General features: G+C 44.4%; 1 protein-coding gene across 2 annotated transcripts in view; it reads right to left on the bottom strand.

Annotated features, from left to right (window-relative positions):
* Positions 1–1,959: 1,959 nt before the first annotated feature.
* SLC1A4 (solute carrier family 1 member 4) overlaps positions 1,960–27,004 on the bottom strand; it is a 35,108-nt gene continuing 10,063 nt past the window's right edge. For both annotated transcript variants that reach the window (XM_009442565.5, XM_001166088.5), the window contains exons 2-8: positions 23,958–24,000; positions 21,399–21,461; positions 14,651–14,817; positions 8,127–8,360; positions 6,536–6,730; positions 6,122–6,256; positions 1,960–3,892 (exon numbers count right to left, since the gene is read on the bottom strand). In XM_009442565.5, the coding sequence (XP_009440840.1) occupies positions 3,658–3,892; positions 6,122–6,256; positions 6,536–6,730; positions 8,127–8,360; positions 14,651–14,790 (939 nt within the window). In that variant the 5' untranslated portion in view covers positions 14,791–14,817; positions 21,399–21,461; positions 23,958–24,000 and the 3' untranslated portion in view covers positions 1,960–3,657. The remainder of the gene's footprint in view (positions 3,893–6,121; positions 6,257–6,535; positions 6,731–8,126; positions 8,361–14,650; positions 14,818–21,398; positions 21,462–23,957; positions 24,001–27,004) is intronic.

A 27,004-nucleotide genomic window follows, 5' to 3' on the forward strand; every position in this document is an offset into this window, starting at 1 on the left:
TTACAGTTCCCGTGAACAGGTTCAAGTGGCTCATCAGATCAGCGCTCCTGATCCCCAGGGAAGAGATGGTTTGAGTGTAGATTTGCTCCTCTTGGTCTGGTTACATCAGAAAACTGACTCATCAAGTACTAATCCCAACCTCCAAACACTCTCCACAACAGAGAGTCAAGGCAACCACACTCCAGGGTAAGAATCCAAATCATTACTCCTAGCAGGCCCCATCAGGCCCCTGATCGGTGTGAACTCTCTCCTCATCCTTTGGGGATTGCCCAGAAATGAAAACCGGTTCCTGTATTATATGAAGAGCTGGAAATGTTCAGGTCAGAGAGGGGATCTGTTTCTTCAGAGGCTTCCACTCTGTTTGCAGGATAATTCCTATTATAAGAGGTGTCTAGATTCCCTAATGTTGCTGGAATGTGGTGTCATTGAAAACAAGATTATATAAAAGCATGGGTGAGGTGTGGTGGTGCCATAGTAGAGGCATGGACAACTGCTCTCTTTCAGGGACTTTCCCAGAATTCTAGGGCCTGGGGCTTTCTTCCTGTTGTTCCTACTTAATGCTTGCCTTACAGTAGATGCTCAGTTAGGGCCTGTTGACCTAGTCGTTCTGACAAGACATAACTTTATGGAGGTATGTGGCAAAACCACACACTTTTTACAAGAGCCCTGCTGGTGTGGAGTGGGAAGCCCCTGAGCAGCTTGACGCTTCCCAGTTGCAGGCAGGTGGCCGCAAAAGGATCAGCGACAGCAGCTCCGGTGGTAGCACTGCCCCCTGAGCATGCCTGCCCTGACTTAGGGGCTCGTGCCTGATGAATGGAGCAAGGAAAACAAATCCCTTTAGTCACCCAAAGCCCATCTCCTAGAAGATCAACAGCTCCTCCATCAGCAAGTGCCACTTCAACACACGAGAAGGGAATAAAGGAACTGCAGATTCCAGTGGAAACACGGTATTCATTTCTGAGGACTGTGCTAGGTTTTAAGGCAATTGTCACACGTACAAAACAGTCAGATGAACAGTATCTGAACAGATTTACCGCAACATGTTAGAAGGAGAACAGCAGGGGAAATGTTTTCAGACAAGGAGATGTGAGATTTTCCCCAGTCAGGTAACCCCTGGTCTACCGACTCTGTGGACTGAAAACCAGGAAGATACACAGCACATTCTCTCTTCTCGCCTCCAAGGGGAAGGGCCACCTGCACACTCTCGGAAGCACCCTTCTCCAGACCCAGACACGCTTCTTACTGCAGGGCCAGGCCAGGACACAGGATGGTCGGCCAATGAGTCTTAAGTCCAGCTCTAATTTCACGCTTTATGGCTTTGTGAAATTCATCTTTAGAAATGGGAAAATCAAGATACCACAGACATACAACTTGTAGTTAATAGTTAAGTTCCCCTCTATCCAAACACAAACTTGCTTGGCTTGGAGCTAAAACTATACACACACACACACACATGCATATACACAACACACACAACACACATATGTGTGTATAGATATACATATGTGTGTGTGTGTTGTGTATATATATATATGAAGGAAGAAAAAAAGATTTACTGAAGCCTGAAAAATAGTGAGTGTTCATTTACCATTTGGAATCAAACAATGTGATTGTTTCCCTTGAAAACAGAAGAGTATCAGCAACATGCTCTACCCAGCGGGGAAAAGTTTCCAGTTTCCTTTGCACGGTTCCTGGTCCCTTTTGGCTTCACAGGAGACTGGAATGGCTTAGCTGGTTTAAAGAGAGCTGGGCTTTCCCCCTGGCTGGGTCAACTCTGTGTCCCATGGCTCTTCTTCACCCTTTCTGCTCAGGCTCATGTCCCCAGTTTTAAGAAGGGGGTGTGGCTTGCTGGTCTCCGTTCCATCTACCCATTCTCATCTCAATGGTACACACATCCATAAGCATGTGCCCCTGTCTGTAGGGCCCAGGTGACACATAGCAACAGGGAAAACAAGGGAGTGAAGGAGGCTGAACACTGGGGAGCTTTAATGGCCTGTTACAGGGTGGCAGAAACAGTGGCTGGGTCTGGGAGTCACAGCAAAATCAGGCGCCCAGAACCATGGTGGAAGGTGGGGTTGCTAGTTCATGAAAACTGGAAGGACATTAGGAAGAGGCTGCATTTGATGCTGTCAAGTAACTACACACAGAACAAGGGCATGATAAAGTCCTAATGCACATAGAGAACAAAGCCCTGCTCAGAAATGCTGTCCTCACCAGCAGAAGGACTCTGTGGAGAAAGCTGTCCCTTACATAAAAAAGAAGAACATACTGGGTTAGCACTTGATATCCAAGAAGTGAAATGGTCGTTTTCGAAGATTAACAGTTTGCCTCACCAAATCCCTCTGAGGTAGGTAAGAGGCAGGTGACATTAGCCCCATTTTACAAATGGGGTAAAGTGAGGCCCCAGGACCTGTTACATCACGAATATGCATCAACAGCCACAAACAGCACGCTCTCAGATCTTCCCCCTCACTTAGCTTAGAACCGTGTCAGCAGGTAATTGGAAAAACATGGACCATTTCGCTGATAATTTTAAACTTGGATGTACTGGCAAGAAAGGGCTCTATATTTTGAAATCAGCCAAAGCCAGGGGACCTGGGAACCTGTGAATGGGGGTACCCCACTCCAATTAGTACATGGTTTTCTCTGGGGTGGTGGTGGTTTTGTTTTTGCTGCAGTGCAGCATTTTACAGAGTGTCCAGTTGAATTCAAATAATAGATGATAAATCAACAAGGGTCCTGAATGTGATAACTACATCACACCTCCCCAGGGAAGGAGGCCCATCTCTGGCCTTTTGCCAAATCAGCGTGAATGGAGAAAAAGCTAAAGTGTTATCAGAGGCCCAGGCCTCTGGAAGGAAGCAGAAAAGTGCCCCAGGGCTGGGATGCGAACTGGGACAATTGTGTGTGAAACCTGTCCTGTCCTGATTAGATTAGAGAACCCTCTGCCCCGCTTCACCCCCACAAGGCTGCATTCCCTCTCCTTTTTTCTTTGACCTCAAAATCTAAGTTGTTTACCCAAGGCTGTGGACCAGAGACCCCCACAGCGCTAACACCCACCTGGAGTATTTCTAACTTGACAATGTGCGGCACCTGCAGTCTCCCAGAACCCAGGGATCAGAAGCTATCCACACCTAGCTATAGCACAAACTCTTTAAACACCTGAGTCCCAGCTCAGCAAAGGCCAGCCATGGCTAAGAATTTGAGCATTTTTTCAATTACTGCAACTCGAGGCAATGCGACAGATGACTATAAACCCCCTTGGTTTGCTCAGAAAACACCTGATGCAGAGCTGACCGGGGAGAGTGAAATACATCTGCATTTTTTCCAAGATGTAACCACACAGGACCCTGTGAGTCCATGATTTCTTGAGCCTGGCAGCTCAAGGGGTTGTTTCCAAACAGATCCCTGGTGTACACACAGTTGCACCTGGACATGGATCAAGCCGAATGTCAGAGTGTCCTTGTCCTTGGTAACCAGTTCCGGCTGGGGAGCCCAATGCCAGTGCCGAGAGGTAAGCCTCAGGCCAGTGACTGGGCCAAAGCATTGCTTGGGAGGGTAAAAGTTGGCAAGGGCAGTGCCCTGTGTCCATGACTGGCGGCTGGGTGAACAGGGTGGGACATCACTGCTGGCAGGCAAGCCCAAAGGCCAGCCCCATCACAGAACCGACTCCTTGGATTCCAGTTCTGGGGCACTGGCCACGGGGCCAGCGGGGTTCTGGTGTGTCACCAGGGGCGATGTCTCCTCCTCAGACTTGCAGTTGGGGATGGCTTCCACTTTCACCTCAGCAAGTTCCTGCTCGCCTTTCTTTGTTGCCTTCTGATTCAGGTGGTGGAGAATGCCCGCACCCAGGGCATCCCCTTCCACATTCACCACCGTGGTGGTCCGGTCCCTGGTGGGAAAAGAAGAGGCAGCTATTATATCTACTGCTGGGCGATCGGGTCCTGTCACAGGCAGCCTGGATGCCGAGGGAAAGTCATGATTGTGAGGGGCCCTGTTGCTTCCTGGAGAGCATGCTTCTAAGGCATTGGCTTTACCTTATTCTAAATTAATTTTCTTTAAACACTTTTTTATTTTTATAGAAAGAATAAAAAAGAGCATAAAGAAGCAAACAAGCCACTCACCCCTAGTCCACAACTGAGTGAATCTGTATGCCCATTTTAATCTATTTCCTTCCAGTCACCTTTCTATACATGTATTTTATATGTATTAGACACCATAATTAAAAATCACACATAAGCCAGGCACAGTGGCTCATGCCTGTAATCCCAGCAATTTGGGAGGCTGAGGTGGGAGGACTGTTTAAGGCCAGGAGTTTGAGACCAGCCTGGGCAACATAGTGAGATCCTATCTCTGCAAAAAATAAATTAGCTGGGCATGGTAGAGTGTGCCTGTAATCCTAGCTACTCAGGAGGCTGAGGTGGGGGGATTGCTTGAGTCCAGGAGTTCAAAGCTTCAGTGAGCTATGATGATGCCATTGCACTCCAGCCTGGACCACAGAGTAAGACCCTGACTCTAATAAGTAAACAAATAAACAAACATATTGGGATAATAGTGTGGATACGGTTTTGTGTCTAGCTTTACTTCCACTGAATAATACACTGTGGGAGTTTCCCTTCTTTTTCTCATTTCAACGCTACTTTACTGCGGATGTTAATCTTCATATGTGTTCCATTGCCATCGGCAAATATAAATACCATCTCAAAGAAAATATCACTATCCTTTCCAGAAGCTGGCTTGTTGTGTTATAGATTAGCCAACACCATTCCCCTGTCCCTGGAGCTCAGAGGAAGTATTGTGCACATTTTGAAGAGAGGGAAAAATGTGATCTTCCCTGAGGGCACTGGGGAGCTGACTCCATGCAGAGTGCCGTCCTGCTGTCTGCAGAATCAGAGGGGATGGGGTGGCTGGCAGGCCTGTGTGACTTCAGGTCTCCACTGGGCAGCCGGCTTGGTGCCCTGTTTCCCTGTTCCTGGCCAAGCACCTCTTTGATGCCTCTTCTCCACGCACAGGAGGTGGCTGGGTGAGGAAGGAGAGGGGGCCTCGGTCAGCTCTGGTCCTGTCCAGCTGGCCAGCTCAGGGACGGAGTTCCCTCTGATGAGGTGTCTGCGCAATGCAGGTCTCTTTTGCAGATTTTACCCTCATTGCTCTGAGAAGCCCCTTCAAGTTGGAAAAACCACCATTCCCACCTGCAGCAGGCCAGTCCGCGAGCCCAGTGCCAGGCCCTGCCTGTGACGAACCTGGTCTGGAGTGTCTTTCTTTGCTGACATGAATTGAATGTTTTACCTCGTGTTCATTATTCTGTGTGCTGTTCCCGTGCTAACTCGCTCAATCTTCCCCACAACCCTGGTGTGAGTGCTATGATCATTCCCATTTTACAGATGAGCAGACCAAAGCACACACAGTGCACATTACACAACTACTAGATGGCAAATCTGGGATTTCAATCCAGGCACCTGGGCTCCAGGGCTCATTTTCTTACCCACAGGCTCTACTGTCTCAACTTTAGTACCTCAGCCAGCCTTCCCTATAAAATAGATATTATTCATGCCTGCAAAAGGTATCATGTGACTCAAGGAATCCATGCACAGAAACTGTTTTGTGTCTTCACAGCAGCCCCAGAGATGTGGTCTGGATCACACCTTCTTCCCTACCTCCTCCTCTGCTGAGCCCAAGCCCAAGTCACTCACATCAGCATGGTTCATCCTCCCTCCCCTCACAGAAATCACTCCTTAGAATTTTCCAGGCCAGGGACAATCATTCCCAAAGGATCACTGCTCCATCGACTTATTACTCCTATGCAGTCAACAACTCCATAGACTCTTGTGTCCCTTGGGCCTGCGCTGAGGGCCTCAGCTGTGGACCCCTGCTTTACTGGATGCTATAAGCAAGTTCTTGGTAATGACATCTCATGGTCATTCCTGGATGTTTGGGGGCATGTGACTCTCATATTGTTTAATTTTTCCTAGCTCTAAATCTTGCCCTTTTAGCTCCACTGTAGCCTCCTTCACAAGGCTGGAGTGTGTCTGAAGTTCCTCTTCATGGCCCAGGCCCAGCAGTGCTAAGCTCCTAGGGAACTCAGTGCAGACTCTTTTTGGTGTTCTCAGGACTTGTTACTTACACAATCCAGTCCACAGCCAGGATCAGAGGCAGGTCATGAGTAGGCAGCCCAATGGCCTCCAGGATAATGGCAATGGTGAGGACCCCTCCAGCTGGCACGCCTGCTGCTCCAACACTGGACGCTGTGGCAGTCACTCTAAGGGACGGCAGAGCAGGGCCAGCCATTAACATAGAGCGTGGAGTGGACACAGAGAAATGCAGACCATGCAGCTGCAATGTGGCTGGAAACTAAAAACCGCCCCACCATAGGCTCTGCTGGCTACGCCCTTGAGAGTCAACACACGCTCTTCAAGTAATGAATCCCCACTGTCCTCATTTTATGAGCGAGACACCAAGTTGTGGTGAGATTGGTTTTTCAAAGGAAATCACAAGAAAGGCCTTCAGTTTTGAGCCAGGGAAAGAATGAGAAACTTACAGAATGGTGAAAATCTGTCCTGCGTTGAGCTCTACGTTGTTGAGTTGTGCAATGAACACAGCGGCGACACACTGGAAGATGGCTGCTCCGTCCATGTTCACGGTGGCCCCGATGGGGAGAATAAACCTGCTGATCCTCTTGTCCACACCATTGTTCTCTTCAATGCACTTCATCATAGAGGGAAGGGTCGCTGAGCTAGAAATGGGAAAAACAAACCGCCAGACATGACAACAGTCCGAGGCAGGCTAACATGTGTCTTGTCTCAGACCCCAGAACAGAGCAATTAGCACCATCTTCATTTCTGGCTTTCTTCTCTTGAAATAAGGGAAAAAACAGAATCACTTTAAAACTTCCGTCACAACACGAGGCTTTGGCAACTCCCAAGATACTTAAAATATGACTGCCTTCATTTACCTATTCTGTCATTTACTTGGATTCACGTGTTCCAAGTTTCTTAAGAACTGCACATTGCCTCCCGGTGCAAAACGTTCCCAAGAGAACAAACAACTAGTTTCTCTACATGTGCATCTCCTCTCTTGAGTGCTCCCCTCCCAAAAGTAAATGGTAAACTATGATTTTTTTTTCTTTTAGGCCAAAACCCAGAAATGGCTCTGTGAGCTTGGAAAGAATAACTAAGTAGATAACCATAAGAACAGTACCTGCTCCCTCTAGCTGGCTCTGCGGGCTTTGCAGAGGTTAGTTGGTGCAGCTGAGAAACAGGTTTTTGTCTAGGCCAGAGGAACTTCCTTCCCTAATTTTTTTTTTTTTTTTACTCCCACCTCTGTGTTATATAAATAGCCATCCAGATTGGGAGGAAGTGAGCAGTAGAGGCAAAACTAAATGTGTGAATGAAACGACGTGCTGCCATCCTTTGAAAGTTTTAACATATTTGGAAAACCCAGTGTTTTTTTTTTTTTTAAGGTTTTCCAGTGAATGACAGGATGCATCTCTTGTGCCAAATTAGACAATCCCACACTATTGTGGACTCCTAGAGGGCTAAGCATCCATCCCTCACCACGGTGCCTCAGACTCGTTTTCTAATTCACATATCCAGAAAGGGAGAATTGGGCAGGAACCATTCTAGAAACTTCCCTGCAATGCATTTTGAGTTAGGTGGGCTGCCTTCTTTTACTCAGGGAAAGGTCTTCCTAATTAGGGTGAGGGACCCACAGCTGGGCTAACTAATGATCTGCTGACCTCTAAGGAGCAAGAGGGAGAAGAGAATGAGGTAACTTCAGTAGAATAGTAAATGAAACAGAAACCCACCCCAGGGGAATACAGAAAAGCTTTGGGGCTGGTCAGTTTAAGAAATCATGTGAGGCTTGGTGTGGCTGTGCATGCCTGTAATCCCAGCTATTTGGAAGGCCGAGGTGGGAGGATCACTTGAGCCCAGGAGTTCGAGACCAGCCTGGGCAATCACGGGAAGATCCTGTCTCTTAAAGAAGAAAAAACAGAAAAATCACAGAAGACCAATATAGAGTTTTCCAGGAATTAAAGTATGTCAAGACACTGGTTGTGCATCTACCACTGGGCTCACCTGGTTCCATGTTAACATGGCTCAGAGCAGTGAAGAGACCCAAAACCCACTCACCTGGAGCAGGTAGCAAATGCTGTCGCAAATGGGGCGAGGAGGCCCAGGAGGAATCTGAATGGGTTTTTTCGTGTGAAAACAAAATAAATAAGTGGCAGAACAATTCCTCCATGAATAACATGGCCCAATATAGATGCGAAGATGTATTTCCCCAGGCTGGTCACCAGCACGATGATGTCTTTCATTTCCACGATCTTGCTTCCAACAAGGAACATGATGCCCACAGGTACGTACCTAGGGCACAAGCACAGGGTACTCATCAGTGGGGGATAAAGCTGGGGTGAGAGATGCAGGTCCCTCCTGAGGCAGAATGCAGGGACTTTCAACCAGGCCGTCTTCTTCTCTCCCTAGGATAACCCCGAGGAACCGAAACAGTCAGGGTTATACCATCCCCATTTTACAGCCTGTGAGACTGGGTAAAATGAGGATGACCACTCACCAAGGGTAACAGAGTCAGGACCAGAACCCAGACGTCTTTCCCCTTGGATACAGTATTTCCTTAACAGAAGGATGCTACCAGTCACAGGGATTCCCAGGAGGAAAGGCAAGGAAATCGAGATCAAAGCCTCCAGGACTGTGAGCCTGACTTTTGGCTTTGCTCAGGCTTGTTCTGAGAACTTAGAAACACAAAAGACTAACACCTATTTCACAGAGTGGCTGTGATAGAAAATTGAGCCAAAGCTAGGACTTTTGTGAAGTTTTAAATTCTTTGTGGCTTAGACAACATGATTCCGTGGGAAAAAGTCATTAACAATGACACTCTGGGAACACGCCTGGAGCGTGAGAGTTTTTTAAAGGCAGGATGGGAAGGAATGGACTGTGGGAGCTACAAAGAACAAAAGTCAGTTGTTTTGAATTAATATAAATTCAGGAAGAATTTTCTAACTGCTGACTTTATTTGTAAATTTTAATTGCGTAGGTAATAATGTCACATAGTTCAAATTTCAAGGGGTACAAAAGAGTGAACAGAGTGAAGTCTCCCTCTCATCTCTCTCCCAAGCACCCAGATTTTCCCTCCCTGGAGACAATGTCACTGGTTTCTTGAGTTTTCTTTCTAGAGATATTCTAAGCAGTAATTATTAATTAAAAACCCGATAGTAATACATGAATACATTCTCCTTTCAAAAAATTACAACGTAGATGACACCAAAATCCTCTTTAAGTACCATCCTCAAGCCAGGATCCTCCTGAAATAGCCACTCCTACCTCCTATGCAATTAGATACATAGGTATGTATTTAAATCTATGTGTTTTTTTCTTTTTCACCCTATATTACATCTTTGAAATCTTTTCATATCAATACATAGAAATCTACCCCATTCATTTTTTAATGTGGTAAAATATACATAAAATTTACCATCTTAACCATTTTTAAGTGTAGAGTTCAGTGGCATGAAGTTCATTCACATTCTTGTGCAACTATCATCACTATCCAAATCCAGAACTTTTCCATCATCCCAAACTTTGAAATCATTAAACATAACAGCCTACTTTCCCCTCCTCACAGTTCCTGAGAATCACTGTTCTACTTCTTGTCTCTCTGAATTTGACTATTCTAGGTACACAAAGGTGGAATCATACAGTGTTTGTCCTTTTGTGTCTAGGTTATTCCACTTATGATGTCTTCAGGCTTCATCCACGTTGGAGCATGAGCTAGAATTGTACTCCTTTCTAAGGCTGAATAATATTCTGTTGTATGTCTCTATCTCATTTTGTTTATCCATTCATCCAATGATGGACATTTGGGTTGTTTCCACCTTTACCTCATTGTCTTTAAATATTATCTTCAGAATGGAAATACCGTAGGTTATTTTGTCATCGTCCTGTTGGTGGATGTTTAAGTTGTTCCCAGGTTTATCGTTACAAACGACACTGCAAACATACTTTGTGGTAACCACATGCCTTTGTTCTCTAGGTAGAGATGCTAAGAAGTGAACTGCTAAGTTATAGGATGTGCATATTTTAAATTTCAGTAGATACTGCCACTTTGTTCTCCAAAGTGGTTATTCCATATCACATTCCCACCAGCAGTCCAGGAGAATAATCTTCCCTCTGCAACAGTGGTTCTTAACCAGGGATGATTTTGTCTGGAAGACAGTTTGGTTGTCATAACTTTTGGGGCATGGTGCTAGTGGCATCATGCAGGTGGGGGCCAGGATGGTGCTAAACATCCTACAGTCATGAGACAGCCTCCCACGAAGACTGATCAGCCCAAAATGTCAATAGTGTCATGGTTGAGAAACCTCACCCTCACCATTATCAATGCCTGATAAAACCAAGTTTTCATTTCCCTTATTTCTAATGAGGTTGAGCATCCCTTAAAATGTTTACTGGTAATTCAGGTTTCACATACTTTGTCTATTTTCTGATGGTTTGTTCAGTGATTTTTCTTTTTCAGTAATCAGAACTCTTTTTTTCTATATATGCAGTATGCAAATATATATATCAATTTTTAGAAATGAATGTCTTGACTTTTAACTTTGTTCAAAGTATCTTTTGCATGCAGACTTTTTATATTTTGATGTGGTTAAGTTTAGCAGCTTTTTAAGGCTTTTGCTTTTTATATCTTGTTTAGGAAGACTTTCCCTGCCTCTATATTTTCTTCTAATATTTTTAGAAGACTCCTCTCTTTCTTTCCTTCTTTTCTTCCTTTCTCCCTGGTCAGTTTAATCCAGGAGTTAGCAGCGTGAGTTTTTGTAAATAAAGTTTTGTTGGAACACAGTCATGCTCTTTCATTTACAAATTGTGAATAGGTACTTTTCTCCTACAGTGGCAGAGTTGGGTAGTTGCAATAGAGAGCATGTGGCTTGCAAAGTTGGCTGACTCTGGGTTTAATACATCTGAAAGTTATTTCTGTGAATAGTGTAGGGTAGGCAGGTACTAGGGTTTTGGAGTGGGTAGTTAGTAAAAGAAAGATTGCAGAAAGCGGTAATACTGACAATGCCTCCCATACTTGGTTGAGATCCCTTAACTAGTTAAGGCATTTTAAACTTCAATTCTGTGTAATATGCATTTCTGAGCAACAGGTCTCTCGCGCTCTTGCTGCAGTTAGACATTCAGCAGGATCTGCCTTACTGAATACCTGCTTATGTGACTGGTACATCAAATTGAAGGAATGACTAAACTGGTTTCCAGATTAAAAGCAAATGTCCGGCTGGGCGCTATGGCTCATGCCTGTAATCCTAGCACTTTGGGAGGCCAAGGTGGGCGGATCACCTGAGGTCGGGAGTTTGGGACCAGCCTGACCAACATGGAGAAACCCTGTCTCTACTAAAAATACAAAATTAGCTGGACGTGGTGGCGCATGCCTGTAATCCCAGCTTCTCGGGAGGCTGAGGCAGGAGAATCGCTTGAACTTGGGAGGCGGAGGTTGCGGTGAGCCGAACTTGTGCCATTGCACTGCAGCCTGGGCAACAAGAGTGAAACTCCGTCTCAAAAACAAACAAAACAAAACAAAATGCAAATGTCCTAACATGGACGTATCAGTGATATGGTTTGGATTTATGTCCTCACCCAAATCTCATATTGAATTGTAATCCCCCACCTTCCCCCTATCTTTCTTCCTCCTGCTCTGGCCATGTGAAGACATGCCTGCTTCCCCTTCACCTTCTGCCATGCTTGTAAGTTTCCTGAGGCCTTCCCAGCCATGCTTCCTGTATAGCCTGTAGAACTGTGAGCCAATTAGACCTCTCTTCATTATAAATTACCCAGTTTCAGGTATTTCTTCATAGCAGTGTGAGAACGGACTAATACAATCAGTTTTTTTACTTTTTAATTTAATTGTTTATATTTTGTAGAGATAGGGCCTCACTTTGTTGCCCAGGCTGGTCTTGAACTCCTGAGCTCAAGCAATACTCTGGCCTTGGCCTCCCAAAGTGCTGGGATTACAGGCATGAGCCACTGCGCCTGCCCCAATTTCTTTTTTTTAGTCTAAACTTTGGAAAATATTAATATTTTAGACTTAACAAAAGCCAAGAAAAGAACTTGACATCTAAATACCTTTTCTTTTCTGAAAATATCAGTTCTCTCCCTAGAACAACAATCACATGAAATGGCATTGGCAGTGATAGAGTCAGGCTCTGGAATTTTCAGATTGAACAAGAGAAATATCACTGGTAGGGAGTCTAAACTTAGCCTCCCATTCAATTTCAAACTTCTAAAATCAGTCCAGCTGTCATCCAGCACTACCTGAGAGAGAGAAGTTCTGGGATCTTTCAGGGTTGAAAATAAGGAAAATGCTTTGTGCATGGAAGGAGAAACTAGTTCTTAACAATTAAGTAGGCTGGGCGCGGTGGCTCATGCCTGTAATCCCAGCACTTTGGGAGGCTGAGGTGGGCAGATCACGAGGTCAGGAGATGGAGACCATCGTGGCTAACACGGTGAAACCCTGTCTCTACTAAAAATACAAAAAATTAGCTGGGCGTGGTGGCGGTCATCTGTAATCCCAGCTACTCAGGAGGCTGAGGCAGGAGAATGGCTTGAACCCGGGAGGTGGAGCTTGCAGTGAGCCGAGATCGCACCACTGCACTCCAGCCTGGGTGACAGAGCAAGACTCTGTCTCAAAAAAACAAAACAAAAAAACAAGTAGAAGCAGCTGGGTGCAGTGGCTCATGCCTGTAATCTCAGCACTTTGGGAGGCTGAGGCAGGCGGATCGCCTGAGGTCAGGAGTTAGAGACCAGCCTGGCCAACATGGTGAAACCCTGTCTCTACTAAAAATACAAAAAATTAGCTGGGCGTGGTGGCGGTCATCTGTAATCCCAGCTACTCAGGAGGCTGAGGCAGGAGAATGGCTTGAACCCGGGAGGTGGAGCTTGCAGTGAGCCGAGATCGCACCACTGCACTCCAGCCTGGGTGACAGAGCAAGACTCTGTCTCAAAAAAACAAAACAAAAAAACAAGTAGAAGCGGCTGGGTGCAGTGGCTCATGCCTGTAATCTCAGCACTTTGGGAGGCTGAGGCAGGCGGATCGCCTGAGGTCAGGAGTTAGAGACCAGCCTGGCCAACATGGTGAAACCCTGTCTCTACTAAAAATACAAAAAATTAGCTGGGCGTGGTGGCGGTCATCTGTAATCCCAGCTACTCAGGAGGCTGAGGCAGGAGAATGGCTTGAACCCGGGAGGTGGAGCTTGCAGTGAGCCGAGATCGCACCACTGCACTCCAGCCTGGGTGACAGAGCAAGACTCTGTCTCAAAAAAACAAAACAAAAAAACAAGTAGAAGCGGCTGGGTGCAGTGGCTCATGCCTGTAATCTCAGCACTTTGGGAGGCTGAGGCAGGCGGATCGCCTGAGGTCAGGAGTTAGAGACCAGCCTGGCCAACATGGTGAAACCCTGTCTCTACTAAAAATACAAAAATTAGCCGGGCATGGTGGCAGGTGCCTGTAATCCCAGCTACTCGGGAGGCTGAGGCAGGAGAATTGCTTGAACCCAGGAGGCGGAGGTTGTAGTGAACCGAGATCACATCACTGCACTCTAGCCTGGGCAACAGAGAGAGGCTCCGTCTCAAAGAAAAACATTAGGTAGAAGCCACAGAGGTCTGGTTTGGGTAAAACAGCAGGATAAAGCTTATGAGAGATTGATACTGGAATTGGTATGATTTTGGAGTGAGGGAGCTGGTCAAATTTTTACCTTTCAGCAAATAATCTAAGAATTGTTACTTAACAATCATGCTTTCATTGATATCACACAAAGAAACATTTACAAATTAAAAGCCTACATAAAAGGGCCAGGCGCAGTGGCTCACACCTGTAATTCCAGCAGTTTGGGAGGCTGAGGCGGGTAGATCACCTGAGGTCAGGAGTTTGAGACCAGCTTGGCCAACATGGTGAAACCCCGTCTCTACTAAAAAAAAAAAAATTAGCTGGGTATGGTGGCGGATGCCTGTAATCCCAGCTTCTCGGGAGGCTGAGGCAGGAGAATCACTTGAACCCAGAAGGTAGAGGTTGCAGGGAGCCGAGATCGCGCCGCTGTACTCCATCCTGGGCAATAAGAGCAAAACTCTGTTTCAGAAAAAAAGCCTACATAAAAGAAGAGCATTCCAACTTTATATATGCATGGGGTGAAAATGGACTTGTCCTTGTCCTCTATGCTGTGAACTACTATAGTAAAGGGTCCCTTTGAAGCTTCAAGTCTATCATTTTCAGATAAATGAACCTTATTTCATGCAACAGATAGCAAACTAATGGAATTCACTTTCCCACAAGATGACATGGGCAACCCACATGAACTGGGTGGTGGTAGGAACCCGTAAACAGATCCCGGTGATGGAAACACCAAGGGGTCAGTGTGGACACTGAGGAAGTGACTGGTAAGTGTGGTGCATGCCTGGCTCTCTGAGGTCCTGGACAAGAGGAGAAACTGTCTCCACTTCCATCATCCCCTGTACCAAGCCTGGCTCGTGGTGCATCAACCACATACACAGCATTGTGCCAGGTGGTCCCACACAGGTACCTAGAACAGCAAGGTGGACTCTTTTCTGGATGGCAGGAGGAAGGAGAGAGAGAGTAGGCAGCAAAGCAGCACTCACCACATAATCCAGGACACCAGCACCATCGTTGCCTCGTTGAGGGAATTGAAGAAACGGATGAGGTCTTCTCCTTCGGAGCCTAGTTTCTTTAAGGCCACTCCTAACACCAGAGCAAACAGGACCAATCCTAAAATGTTCATCCCTTCTATCTCAGTGCCTATGGGGATCTGCAGGATCAGAGAGGATAGAACAAGTTTACAACAGATGAGTGAGAATTAAAGATGTATTTGCTTGGTGTCCCCACCAGACTGAAACACTGTACCCAGAACGAGAAAAAGCTCATATTTTCTTTAACAATTAGCAATTCTGCAAATAAAGGGGTAGGAAACTTAAGGGGAGATGTAGTCTGAGGATACAGAAAGCCAACAAGCAAAAATTTCTTCTAGTTAACTCTGAAAGCTGCCCAAAATGGCATAGGTTAAAGTGGAAGGTAGTGGGCTCCCTGTCATGGGGATATATTCAAGTAGGGGTTGGACAGCCACCTCAAAGGGCTGCTTTTAAAAGAAGAGCTGGTTAGTCAAAAGTTCCTTCAGGCTGGTCGCGGTGGCTCACACCTGTAATCCCAGCACTTTGGGAGGCCAAGGCGAGTGGATCACCTGAAGTCACAAGTTTGAGACCAGCCTGACCAACATGGTGAAACCCTGTCTATACTAAAAACACAAAAATTAGCTGGGCATGGTGGCAGGTGCCTGTAATCCCAGCTACTTGGGAGGCTGAGGCAGGAGAATCACTTGAACCCAGGAGGCAGAGGTTGCAGTGAGCTGAGATCATGCCATTGCACTCCAGCCTGGGCGACAGAGCGAGACTCCGGCTCAAAAAAAAAAAAAAAAAATTTCCTTCAGATAACAAATCAGTGACTGTAACTTTGACTCCTAAATGTCCACAGAGTTTTGTTGTGAGGCTCTTACAGTGACCTCCTAGCCGACAAACTTCACAGAAGATTTTCATGATCAACATGGACTTTTTCAGGATACTCTTTCCCAAATGACTGACTTAAAATGCATAGACATACTGTATTCTTAATTTTTTCCAGCAATGCTGAATCTCCTTACTGCAAGCATATATTAGACAAACATTTTATCCCACCAACACATGTTATGAAATAATCGTTGGTGTTCCCTAGCCCTTGCAGCTTGAGCGCAAAGGCTGGGCCCTAGCCCAAGTGTCTGGCAAATGATAGGTACTCAAAATCATCACAAATTTCTTCCTAAATACTTTTCTAATTTCCAAATTAACTGGAGACATGTAGGTGGCTGGTGTGATTCACATGAAATGTACCAAAAGCCATGGATTCATATATATCATAAATATTGTGATGGAGTAGCTTTTCATTTCCTTCCAACTTTTCTTTTTCCTTTCTTTCTTTCTTTCTTTCTTTTTTTTTTTTTTTTTTGAGACAGAGTTTCGCTCTTGTTCCCCAGGCTGGAGTGCAATGGGGTGATCTCAGCTCACCACAACCTCCACCTCCTGGGTTCAAGTGATTCTCCTGCCTCAGCCTCCCAAGTACCTGGGATTACAGGCATGTGCCACCATGCCCAGCTAATTTTGTTATTTTTAGTAGAGAAGGGGTTTCTCCATGTGGGTTTCTCCATGTTGGTCAGGCTGGTCTGGAACTCCCGACCTCAGGTGATCTGCCCGCCTCAGCACTTCCAAAGTGCTGAGTTTACAGGCGTGAGCCACCATGCCTGGCCTTTCTTCCAACTTTTCATTGTGAGGACAATGATCACCGTATAGGGCGCTTTTGTTTATGTTGATAGATATCACTTATAGAGGAGCAGCGGCAATAGTAATTAAGGAGCATTGGCTTTGGAGCCTGACTTTCACTACTTCCTAGTTGTGGGAGTCTAGGCAAGTTACTTAACCTCTTTGTGACTCAGTTCCCCATTTATAAAATGGAGATAGTCACAATAGCTAATATGTAAAGTTGCTATGAAGATTAAATATGTTAATATATGTAAAGTACTTAGACTGTGTCAGGCAAATGAAAACCAACAAGAACTATTATTATGTTAATGGAATATCTTGGATATCATTCTAGGCTCACTCTGTCTGGAGTGTCTTCCTCTTAAAATGTTATTTTAATTCCATAGACAATAAGACGACTGTTTTTATTTATTTATTTTTTTGGAGACAGGGTTATACCCTGTCATCCAGGCTGAAGTGCAGTGGCGTGAACACGGCTCACTGCAGCCTTGATCTCCAGGGTCTAAGCAATCCTCTTACCTCAGCCTCCTGAGTAGCTGGGACTACAAGCATGTGCCACCATGCCAGGCTAGGTTTATTTATTTATTTTGTAGAGATGGGATCTCCCTAAATTGCCCAAACCGGTCTCAAACTCCTGGGCTTAAGTGATTCTCCCAATTCAGTCTCTCAAAGTGTTATTATTACAGGTGTGAGCCACTGCACCTGGCCAAGACTTCTGACTATCACTACTCTCTCCTGGGACTTGACTTATTGAAGCTGGGTGCGGTGGGTATAGCTGAAAGCTGGGGGAGAGAGATGATTTGGGGGATTTATTGCTGGCTCTGCTACTGGCCTACTAGGATTCTATGAGCTGGATGGCTAACACCTGGTGATGACCTTGGGGCTGTCAACTCACGCTTTTTGATAATGTCCCAAGTCCTAACTGGAATTAAGGGTCAAGATTCAATTAAACCAGAAAATTCAATTATTATTTGAAAGTTGGTTTTAATATCACATGTTCTCATATGTGGGAGCTAAAAAAGTGGATCTCATGTAGACAAAGAGTAGGTTGGTGGTTACTAGAGGCCAGGAGGTGTAGGGGGGAAAGGGGACAAAGAGAAGTTGATTAATGGATACAAATGTACAGGTTGATAGAAGAAATACACTTAGTGTTTGATAGTTCAGTAGGGTGACTATATTTTACAATAATTTACTGTACATTTCAAAATAGCTAGAATAATTGTAATATTTCTATCACAAAGAAAAGACAAATGTTTAAGGTGATGGACATCCCAAGTACACTGATTTGATCTTTACAAATTATATTAATATATTACATTATCACATGTACCCCCAAACTATGCACATTTATTATTCGATTTCTTAAATCAGTAAGAAAATTGTTTTAACAATTAAGAGCTGGTTTTAGCAGGTCTGCAATTCTAAAGTGTGGTGTTTGAGGTCAGGCAGTTCCAGCTTTCGAACCAACTCTCAGATTTGAGGACAATTACAATAATTTTTCCAATGAAATGACTCCCTTTCTGTAGAGGAGGCTGGTGGCAGGTGGGTTTGGAGCAAGGTATGCTGGCTGCACACCTGGGCAAACTTAGCATTGAATGGGGCTAGGGGACTACAAACAACCAGAGTTGCATCCTGGCCAGTCTCCCTGGGATTTTGCAGATTCTGTTCCTGCTGCCTACATCACTTTTCCCCCACATCTCCCCATAGCTCCTCCCTCACCTGATCAGAAGACCTCCCTGACCACCCTGCTAAAATAGTACCCATCACCACAGACACACACACACAAACACAAACACACTCTTCCTATCTATTTGCCTTGCTTTAATGTTCTTCTTGGTGCCTATCACTGGCTGACATATACTTATTTATTACATGATTCCCTCCACTAGAACATGAGCTTTGTAAGAGCAGGGCTTTGACTATATCGAGCACTACTGGAGTCCAGCACCTGGGAAGGGCACCTGGCTGTTGCCAAATAAATCACTGTTTAATGAATTAATGATTCAACTAAAGCCTAGGAGGAGTGTGTCTGTGGCAAGTTATTACGTGGGATCAAAGTGGCCATGGAAGACAGAGCCACGGGTCAGAGGCACCCTTCCAAGTGTCCTTAAGCCTCTGGCTCCTTGATTGATTTAATTCTTTTTAGAGACAGTCTCCCTCTGTTGCTCTCTAGAGTACAGTAATCTTAAACTCCTTGGCTCAAGGGATCCTCCTACTTCAGCCTCCCAAGTAGCTGGTACTACAGGCACACGCCACCATACTTGGCTAGTATAGAAAAAAAAACTTTTTTTTAGATACGTATCTATGTTGCCCAGGCTGGTCTCAAATTTCTGGCTTCAAGCAATCCTCCCACCTCAGCCTCTGAGTCATTGAGATTACAAGCGTGAGTCACCATGCCTGGCTAGGTCCTTGACTTTTCATTCTGTCACCAATATCCCAACCTTGGGGACAAGGCCCACACCTGCTATGCCTTTACACAGTCTTCTCGCCACAGGGTTTAGGAAAGCCTGGAACCAGCGAGGACACACTGCTTCTCTTTCTTTTTTTCTTTTATTTATTTTTTTGAGACAGAGTCTCGCTCTGTTGCCCAGGCTGGAGTGCAGTGGCAGAATCTCGGCTCACTGCAACCTCCTCCTCCTGTGTTCAAGTGATTCTCCTGCCTCAGCCTCCCAAGTAGCTGGGATTACAGGTGCCCACCACCACGCCTGGCTAATTTTTATATTCTTAGTAGAGACGGGGTTTCACCATGTTGGCCAGGCTGGTCTGGAACTCCTGACTTCAGGTGATCTGCCTGCCTTGGCCTCCCAAAGTGCTGGGATTACAGGTGTGAACCACTGCACCAGCCTCTTTCTTAAAGCCTGACTCCTTAAATGCCTGGGTGAAATTTACAGTGAAGGCAAGTGTATGTCAGCTGAGGTGGATGCTCACAGGTAACCAGTATTTCCAGTGGAGAAGTCACAGCAGCCATATTTGCCAAAACTTAAAGTTATTGAAGAGACAATTAGTGTTCTAGCATTTACTCATCACCCTTGGTTTCTTTCTATTTATTTATTTAGACATAATTTTGCTCTGTTGCCCAGGCTGGAGTGCAGTGGCACGATCATGACTCACTACAGCATTGACCTCCCAGGGTCAAGCAATCCTCCTACCTTGGCCTCCCAAGTAGCTGAGACTATGGACATGTGCCACCATGCCTGGCTAACTTTTATTTAATTTTTAGTTTTTGTAGCGATGGGGTCTTGCTGTGTTGCCCAGGCTGGTCATGAACTCCGGGGCTCAAGCAGTCCTCCCTTCTTGGCCTCCCAAAGTGCTTGGATTATAGGCGTAAGCCACTGCACCTGGGCAACAATTAGTTTTTTTTTAACTGGTCAAAATGGCCTTGATCAACCTTGGAAGACCATCATTTCAAGTAATTTATAGTGGGGGTACTAAATCCTACCTGATCTGGTTGTCCTAAGGCTCAAATGAAATAACGTCGGAAAGTGTCTGTGCCAAGAGGGTGGCATGCAGAAGTGAGCCACTTACCTGGAAAGCAGGCCTAGCTGACACCCACATCCCAGTGAGCCCAGCTGTGGAATCCAGGGCCTGTCAGAAGGGGCCCAGTTGGACGTCCAGCCACGTCCTCTGGCCAGACAGAGTGAAGTGACCTCCATTTTTTAAAATCAAGAGCCACTGACTGGATTCACATTTATGAACAGGGGGATATCATTCACTAGGGGACTTTTGGAATGTGTGTGGGCACTTTGGTTGTCATAATGATTGTGGTGTCTTACTGGGAAATAGTAGGCAGGGTACTAAGAATGCCATCCGTTCTGAAATGTTCAGGCAACCAAATGCAGACTTTCCTACATCCCCCAGGCCTCAGAGCATCCTATCAGACAGTCATATAGGGAGAAAAAGCTGTTTAAAATGCACTCAGCTAGGATTAACTCCATTTTACCCATAAATATTTTTTCTGCATAGTTTTAGTATTCACTGGATTTTCCAAGAATATCAAGTGGATGTAAACTGAAGGAAGACTTTATTTTGTTCCGAACTTCAACAAGTGTTACTTGCCATTTTAGAATAATACCCAGGTCACTAGTATGAGACATAATGTTGGTCTGCACTTGTAGCTGTTGCGTCTGGGGTAATTCTGTATACATATACAAAAATATTTATTTAGCGTGTATTTCAAAATGTGCAGAAAAATAGCAAAAAATATGCCTACAATATTTAGTTGACTTCTATCTCACTGCTTTTAAATCTCAATTTATTTATTCTAAGTAAATGCAAGTATCTGTAAACTTCATTATGTCTTCTAGTATAGTTGTATATTTACATGGTAAAATATGGATTATTTTATTAGAAATTATTTTTATTTCGCCCTTATATTGATTTTTAAAAAATGTAATAGGTATAGGGGTAGTTTAAATCACTTATTAATTACATTTCTAGATGGTAGAAAAGGTTTTATAAAATGTTTTCTGGGACCAGGCACAGGCTCACACTTCCAATCCCAGCACTTTGGGAGGCAAAGGTGGGAGGATTATGTGAAGCCAGGAGTTCAAGGCCAGCCTTGACAACATGGTGAAACAACAGCCTTTTATGTTTCGTCTCTACAAAACATAAAAAATAAAAATAAAAAATAAAAAATAAAATATTAGCCGAGCATGGTGGCACACGTCTGTAGTCCCAGCTACTTGGGAGACTGAGGCAGGAGAATCACTTGAGGCCAAGAGTTCAGTGCAGTGAGCCATGATCACACCACTGCACTCCAGCCTGGGCAACAGAGCGAGAGCCTGTTTCAAACAAACAAACAAACAAACAACAAATAAATCAACAAACAAAATGTTTTACGGATCCTCCGAGGATTGTAGTGCTTTGAGAGCAACATGGTATTTGGCCATGTTGGTAAATAACCAAAGGAGCAAACCTAACCTGTTCGCTCCAATAGCCCATTCAAACCCCAAAGTTTTCAGCCCACGTCTTGTATGCTCCTTCAAAGAAGAAATAAGATTTGTTTTAGACATATTTTTACAAGTGACCTTATAAAAAGCTTTACCTTTTCATGGGTTACATTTCCAGAGCTGCTGTTCTGGGTCACGACTTTATAATCGGTTGCATACTGTGATCAAGAGGAAAAAAAACCCACTGTTAGTGCACAGGTGAAGACCGACCTAGAGGAACCAAGGGCACTGCTGCACTCTCGCTACTTCTGTCACTGTTCACACTGAGTGTCCTGGGCATTCCTCACTTGGCTGGCCTGACAAGAGCCTCTGAGAACTGTGAAAAAGCTACATTAGGACCAAGTCAGAGATACTTCAAGAGGTCTCTGGGTTGCTTAGTGTCCCAAGGAAACGGAGAATTTCCTTATGTTCTTTGGGCAATGGTTTGGAGAAGGAGGGCTGCACAATTTTATGCTGATAATTTGACATTTCCTCAGCCTTATAAGTCATATTATTTGAATAACCTTGGCATTAACTCCATAATGCCAAAGTTCATTTTTCATTGTATCATTTTATTTTCATTCATTTATTTATGCCCCACTTTGTTCTAGAACTTATTTGAGCATGACTGCTTCTACCGTCTCTTTCTAATCTGGCTTGAGCCTCCACTCTTGAAAGCCAGGGATGTGAGGCAAGATGGCATCATCTAACTGAGTCTTCAGGGGAACTCAGTTATCAGAAGTGAGACGTCTCTCTAGCTTTGGTCCCCTGGTTGATTTCACATGCTTCTGCATGGTGCACATAGGTGTCTGCCTGTGGCAGTATGTACTAACAAGTGGAATTACATAGGTGTCTGCCTGTGGCAGTATGTACTAACAAGTGGAATCTGTTAGTACAGTCCTTCCTGGCCCCTTCGAAGGGCACCTGGTCCTTGAACTGTCAGGAGGAGGCAATTAGGAAGTATAGACTCGAAGGCCTGCTTTCTGCCTGCCCTTGCTGGGCTCTGGTTTCTCTCAGCTTTATCAGTGTTACAGAAAGGCAGAGGTGTTCAAACAAACCCACCCGCCTCCTCTGTGACAGGCACTAAAAAAAGCCCCATATACCTATATTTTTTTCCTACCTCACATTATATATACAAGTCACTCCTGTGCTTATATGCAGATCAAAAAACAAAACAAAACAAAAATGAGAGGTTTAAGTAGAAACAGAAAAGTCTTTCATTGTAAAAAGCAATCAGATTAGACCATATAATCTAGGCCTTTATATTCCTTCTCTGTGTAAAGAATGGTCATAGGAGACCAGGCGCAGTGGCTCACGCCCATAATCCCAGCACTTTGGGAGGCCGAGGTGGGCGGATCACAAGGTCAGGAGATCGAGACCATCCTGGCTAACACGGTGAAACCCCATCTCTACTAAAAAATACAAAAAATTAGCCGGGTGTGGTGGCAGGCGCCTGTAGTCCCAGCTACTTGGAAGGCTGAGGCAGGAGAATGGCGTGAACCCGGGAGGCGGAGCTGGCAGTAAGCCAAGATCGCACCACTGCACTCCAGCCTGGGCAACACAGTGAGACTCTGTCTCAAAAAAAAAAAAAAAAAAAAAAGAATGGTCACAGGACTGTTACTTGCAGCATTGCCAAAAAATAGGGGAAAACCAGAAACAACCTGAACATCCATCGGTAGGGGACTAGTAGAGGAGAATTATGTTATACTCTTACAATGGAATACTCTACAGCCGTGGCGTTATGCAGAAGGGTAGCTACCGACATGAGAAAATATTCACAATATACTGCCTTAAAAAAAAAAGCAGGCTATGAAGCAACATGTGTAGTGTGTGTACATACTATGTATGCTTATCTTTATTTTATTATTTATTTATTTATTTATTTATTTTGAGATGGAGTCTCACTCTGCTGCCCAGGCTGGAGTACAGTGGTGTGATCTCGGCTCTCTGCAACCTCCAACTCCCAGGTTCGAGCAATTCTCCAGCCTCAGCTTCCTGGGTAGCTGGGGTTACAGGTGCACGCCACCACACCTGGCTAATTTTTGTATCTTTAATGGAGATGGGGTTTCACCGTGTTGGCCAGGCTGGTCTCGAACTCCTGACCTCAAGTGATCCACCCGCCTTGGCCTCCCAAAGTGCTGGGATAACAGGCATGAGCCACTGCGCCCAGCCTGTATGCTTATTTTTAAAATGTATGTGTATACACGCATAGAAAAAACATATCTGAAAGAGGTATACCAAAATAATGGGTAGCTCTAGACAGTGACTATGGATGATTTTTGTTTTCTGACACTTCTTTGTATTTTATTTTATTTTTTTGCAGTGAGCACATATTATCTTTATAGTCAGAAAAAAAGATAAAAGTGTATTTTTTTAAAAAAGTGTACAATATTTAAGACATCCCCAAAATGTGATTTGAGGGTATTTCTTAGGTAATGTAAACAAATTTTGGAACCAGTGGGACATTTTGGAAAGTTTTGTTTGTTCAGTCTTTATTTATTTTATTGTTGTTGTTTTTTAACTCTAGGTACCCATTGATAAAAGTTTAGGCCAATCTTACCAAGTTTTGTTAACACCACCATCTCTCCCTGTTCTACCTTACCTAACTCTATAGCAGTAATTGATACATTTCTTCCATCAAAGTTTCATATTTTTAGCAAAGTATCAAGCCTTACCGTACGGAAAGCTGCAACCACAAGATTTGAGGGAAACAGGTTTCTGTTGGAAAAGAAAGCATTCTGTCAGTATTCTTTTAAAACAATTTTTTAGAGATGAGGTCCCTGTTGCCCAGGCTGGAGTGCAGTGGTGTGATTGCAGCTCACTGCAGCCTTGAACTTTTGGGCTCAAGTGATCCTCCTGCCTCAGCCTCCCAAAGTGTTGGGACTACAGGCGTGAGCCATGGTACCTGTCTTCATCAGTATTCTTAAAATTCAGTGTGCAAAGTATCTGCTTTGAGATGTCCACTTCTAAAACCCTAACACAGTGTTCTCTCTCCACCCCTAGCTGACACTGCATCTTTTGCTTGATTTAAGCACCCTAACTGTGCCTGCGCTGCTGGGCCACAGTAGATACTTTGAAGCCACTGATTTTCATTTCCATCTCTCTCATGGTACTCCTTGATATCTGAACTTAATGGTGTCCAACCAAGTCTATAACTGCATTGCTTTCCTCTCACCTAGAGGTTAGGCACCATTGCAGTGGTTTGCAATGTCAAGTATCACTGCTCACTAGTGAAATCCAAGGGCGTTTTTGTTGTTGCAAAATTGAGGCATTCCCCAATTGGGGGGAGTGTGTAGGGAGAAATGCCAGGTCCCACACATTTGTCCTGTTAAATGCAGTAGAGTCCTGTATAATGAATTATCTCAAGGCCCTCCAATGTCTTGCATGACATACGTGTAGATAAAAACCTTATCTATAATTACTCAAGACTAAACTAATTCCAAAACAAGGTTCTGTTTTTCACAATTTGAACATACACTGAATTTTCCAGAAGTGTAACTCCTTGTAAATTATGGGGTGGTTTTTGTTTTGCTTTGTTCAGAATGTTTCCAAATATTATTTGTCTTCCTGGAAAATCACACCACCAGTGCAAATTGTAGAATCTGAGTCCCTAATTCCACACCCAGTGTCAAGTAACAGTCTGCATTTATAACTATCTCATTAGCAGTGATTCTGAGTTCAGGAGTAAGCATTCAACCACTTTATTTTAGAGCATGTATATATTGAGACACATCGTTTTTGTTATAATTATTTTCCTTTTGTTTTGTATATTACAGTTACATCATATTGATATTTTGAAATTATGTGGGCAGGGACATTTTATTTATGGATTTCATCTTAGAATTAAGGATATTATAAACATTTGTTATAAAAGTAGGGCAATCGAGCTGATGGAGCCCAAAATCTGTTCATGCAAGTAGTTTTACTGAGGGCTCTGTGTAGGATGCTGGTCTTGATATACAAGAAATTCTATTCCAGCCGACAGTCCATTTGTTCTCACTTCCTGCAAGAAGAGTAAGTCTAGAAGAGCAAAAGACTCTGGATCATTCTTAACAATTTGTGTCAAACTTATCCACTAATTCTTACTTCTGTAAGAAGCTGGGTTGCTCACCAGGATCTCCAGGCAACTATTTGCAGTGCATTGGGTTTCAGAGGTAGGCAGGTCTGGCTGCAACCCAGCTGTGGCAGGCAGAGTCTAAGATGGCCTCCTGGTATTCACACCTTTGGGTAATCCCTTTAGTCTGGGTGGACCTACGACTTGCTTCTAATGAACAAATGCAGCAAAGGTGATGGGATGTCACATCCACGATTTGGTTACATAAGGTTGTAGCTTCCATTGTGCTAGCTGACTCTTCTTATTGTCTTCTGCTTGCATACTTTGATGAAGCAAGCTGCTATGTTAGAAAGGCCCACGAGACTAGAAACTGCAGGTGGTCTCCAGCCAAGAGCCGACTGAGGCTCCCAGTCCAAACTTCAAGGAACTGAATTCTGCCAACAACAACATGACCTCAGAGGTGAATCTCTCCCCAGGTGGACCTGCGGATAAGAACCTAGCCCTGACCAACACCTCCGATTGCAGCCTTGTAAGAGACTCTGAAGCAGAGGACCTAACTAAACTGTCCCAAGATTCCTGACCCCAGAGAGACTGTAGGATAGTAAATATGTGAGATTTTAAGCTGTTTAAGGTGTTAAATGTGTAGTAGTTTGTTATGCAGCAACATATCAGCCAACAAAGTTAATAAGATGCAAAAATCAATGCATTAGAACACTTAGGGTGCTCTCACAGGACGGCCAGCATACACAGCCTGCAACAGAGCATTTCCCAAACTTGTCCATAGAACCTGAGTTGCTTTTAGCATATTTAGAGAATACCAGAGTACATGTCTGCATTTAAGCAGAAAAAATTAATCTTTAGCTGAATTAAATTGTTGCAAAACTGTGACCAGAAGTTTGATTCTTATCACAGCTATATTTACTTTTTAAAAAGTAGAAACAGACTAGCAACTTATATTGGCTAGTTTTCAGAGTATAGATGAGTAACAACTTACATTTGTTATTATTTCCATTACAAAGCAACTTTCTTACATATTTCAGTCTTGGGGGCTACCTTTGGCATTTCATTTCTATTTTCTGCCCTAGTCAGAAGCAGCAAGGGGCCCTGTGCCAAAGTCTCTCTGTTCTGTATCCACCACACAACAATCCTCAGTTGTTGACAGACTGAGCTGCTCTAAGTTTCTCTCTCCATGAGGACCGGGAAGTTCAGAAAAGAGTTGGGTTAGAAGACCTCCACTTTCCTCATGGGAAACAATTTCCCCCGGCAAATACCTCACATCCTTCAGGGATTAGCTGTTTCCTCAATTGGTACAAGCACAGCCTTTCCCACAGCCTTGAATGCATTCTCTTCTAAAGAGCACAACACTATTTGTTTATTCTGTCTATCTGTCCTGCCCAATCTCTTCATACAAGCAATAACCCAGTAACATCTCACCCAGAACAGGCCCTGTCTTTAACCCAGAACTTCTACACCTAACAGCCACTGGCACACCGACCTGTTTTCAGACTGTCTACAATATCTAGTCTACAAAATCCAATGGGAACAGAGGGGTCCAGAAGCAAAAGAGCAACTTCTGCCCCCCAAAAATCAAGTTCCTAAGAAAAATGTGATGTGTTTTGACAGTTTCTGATAAAGTTAAACATACACTTACCATAGGACTCACCAATT

This window comes from Pan troglodytes, chromosome 12 (genome assembly GCF_028858775.2).
Source record: "Pan troglodytes isolate AG18354 chromosome 12, NHGRI_mPanTro3-v2.0_pri, whole genome shotgun sequence".
Taxonomy (NCBI): Eukaryota; Metazoa; Chordata; class Mammalia; order Primates; family Hominidae; genus Pan; species Pan troglodytes.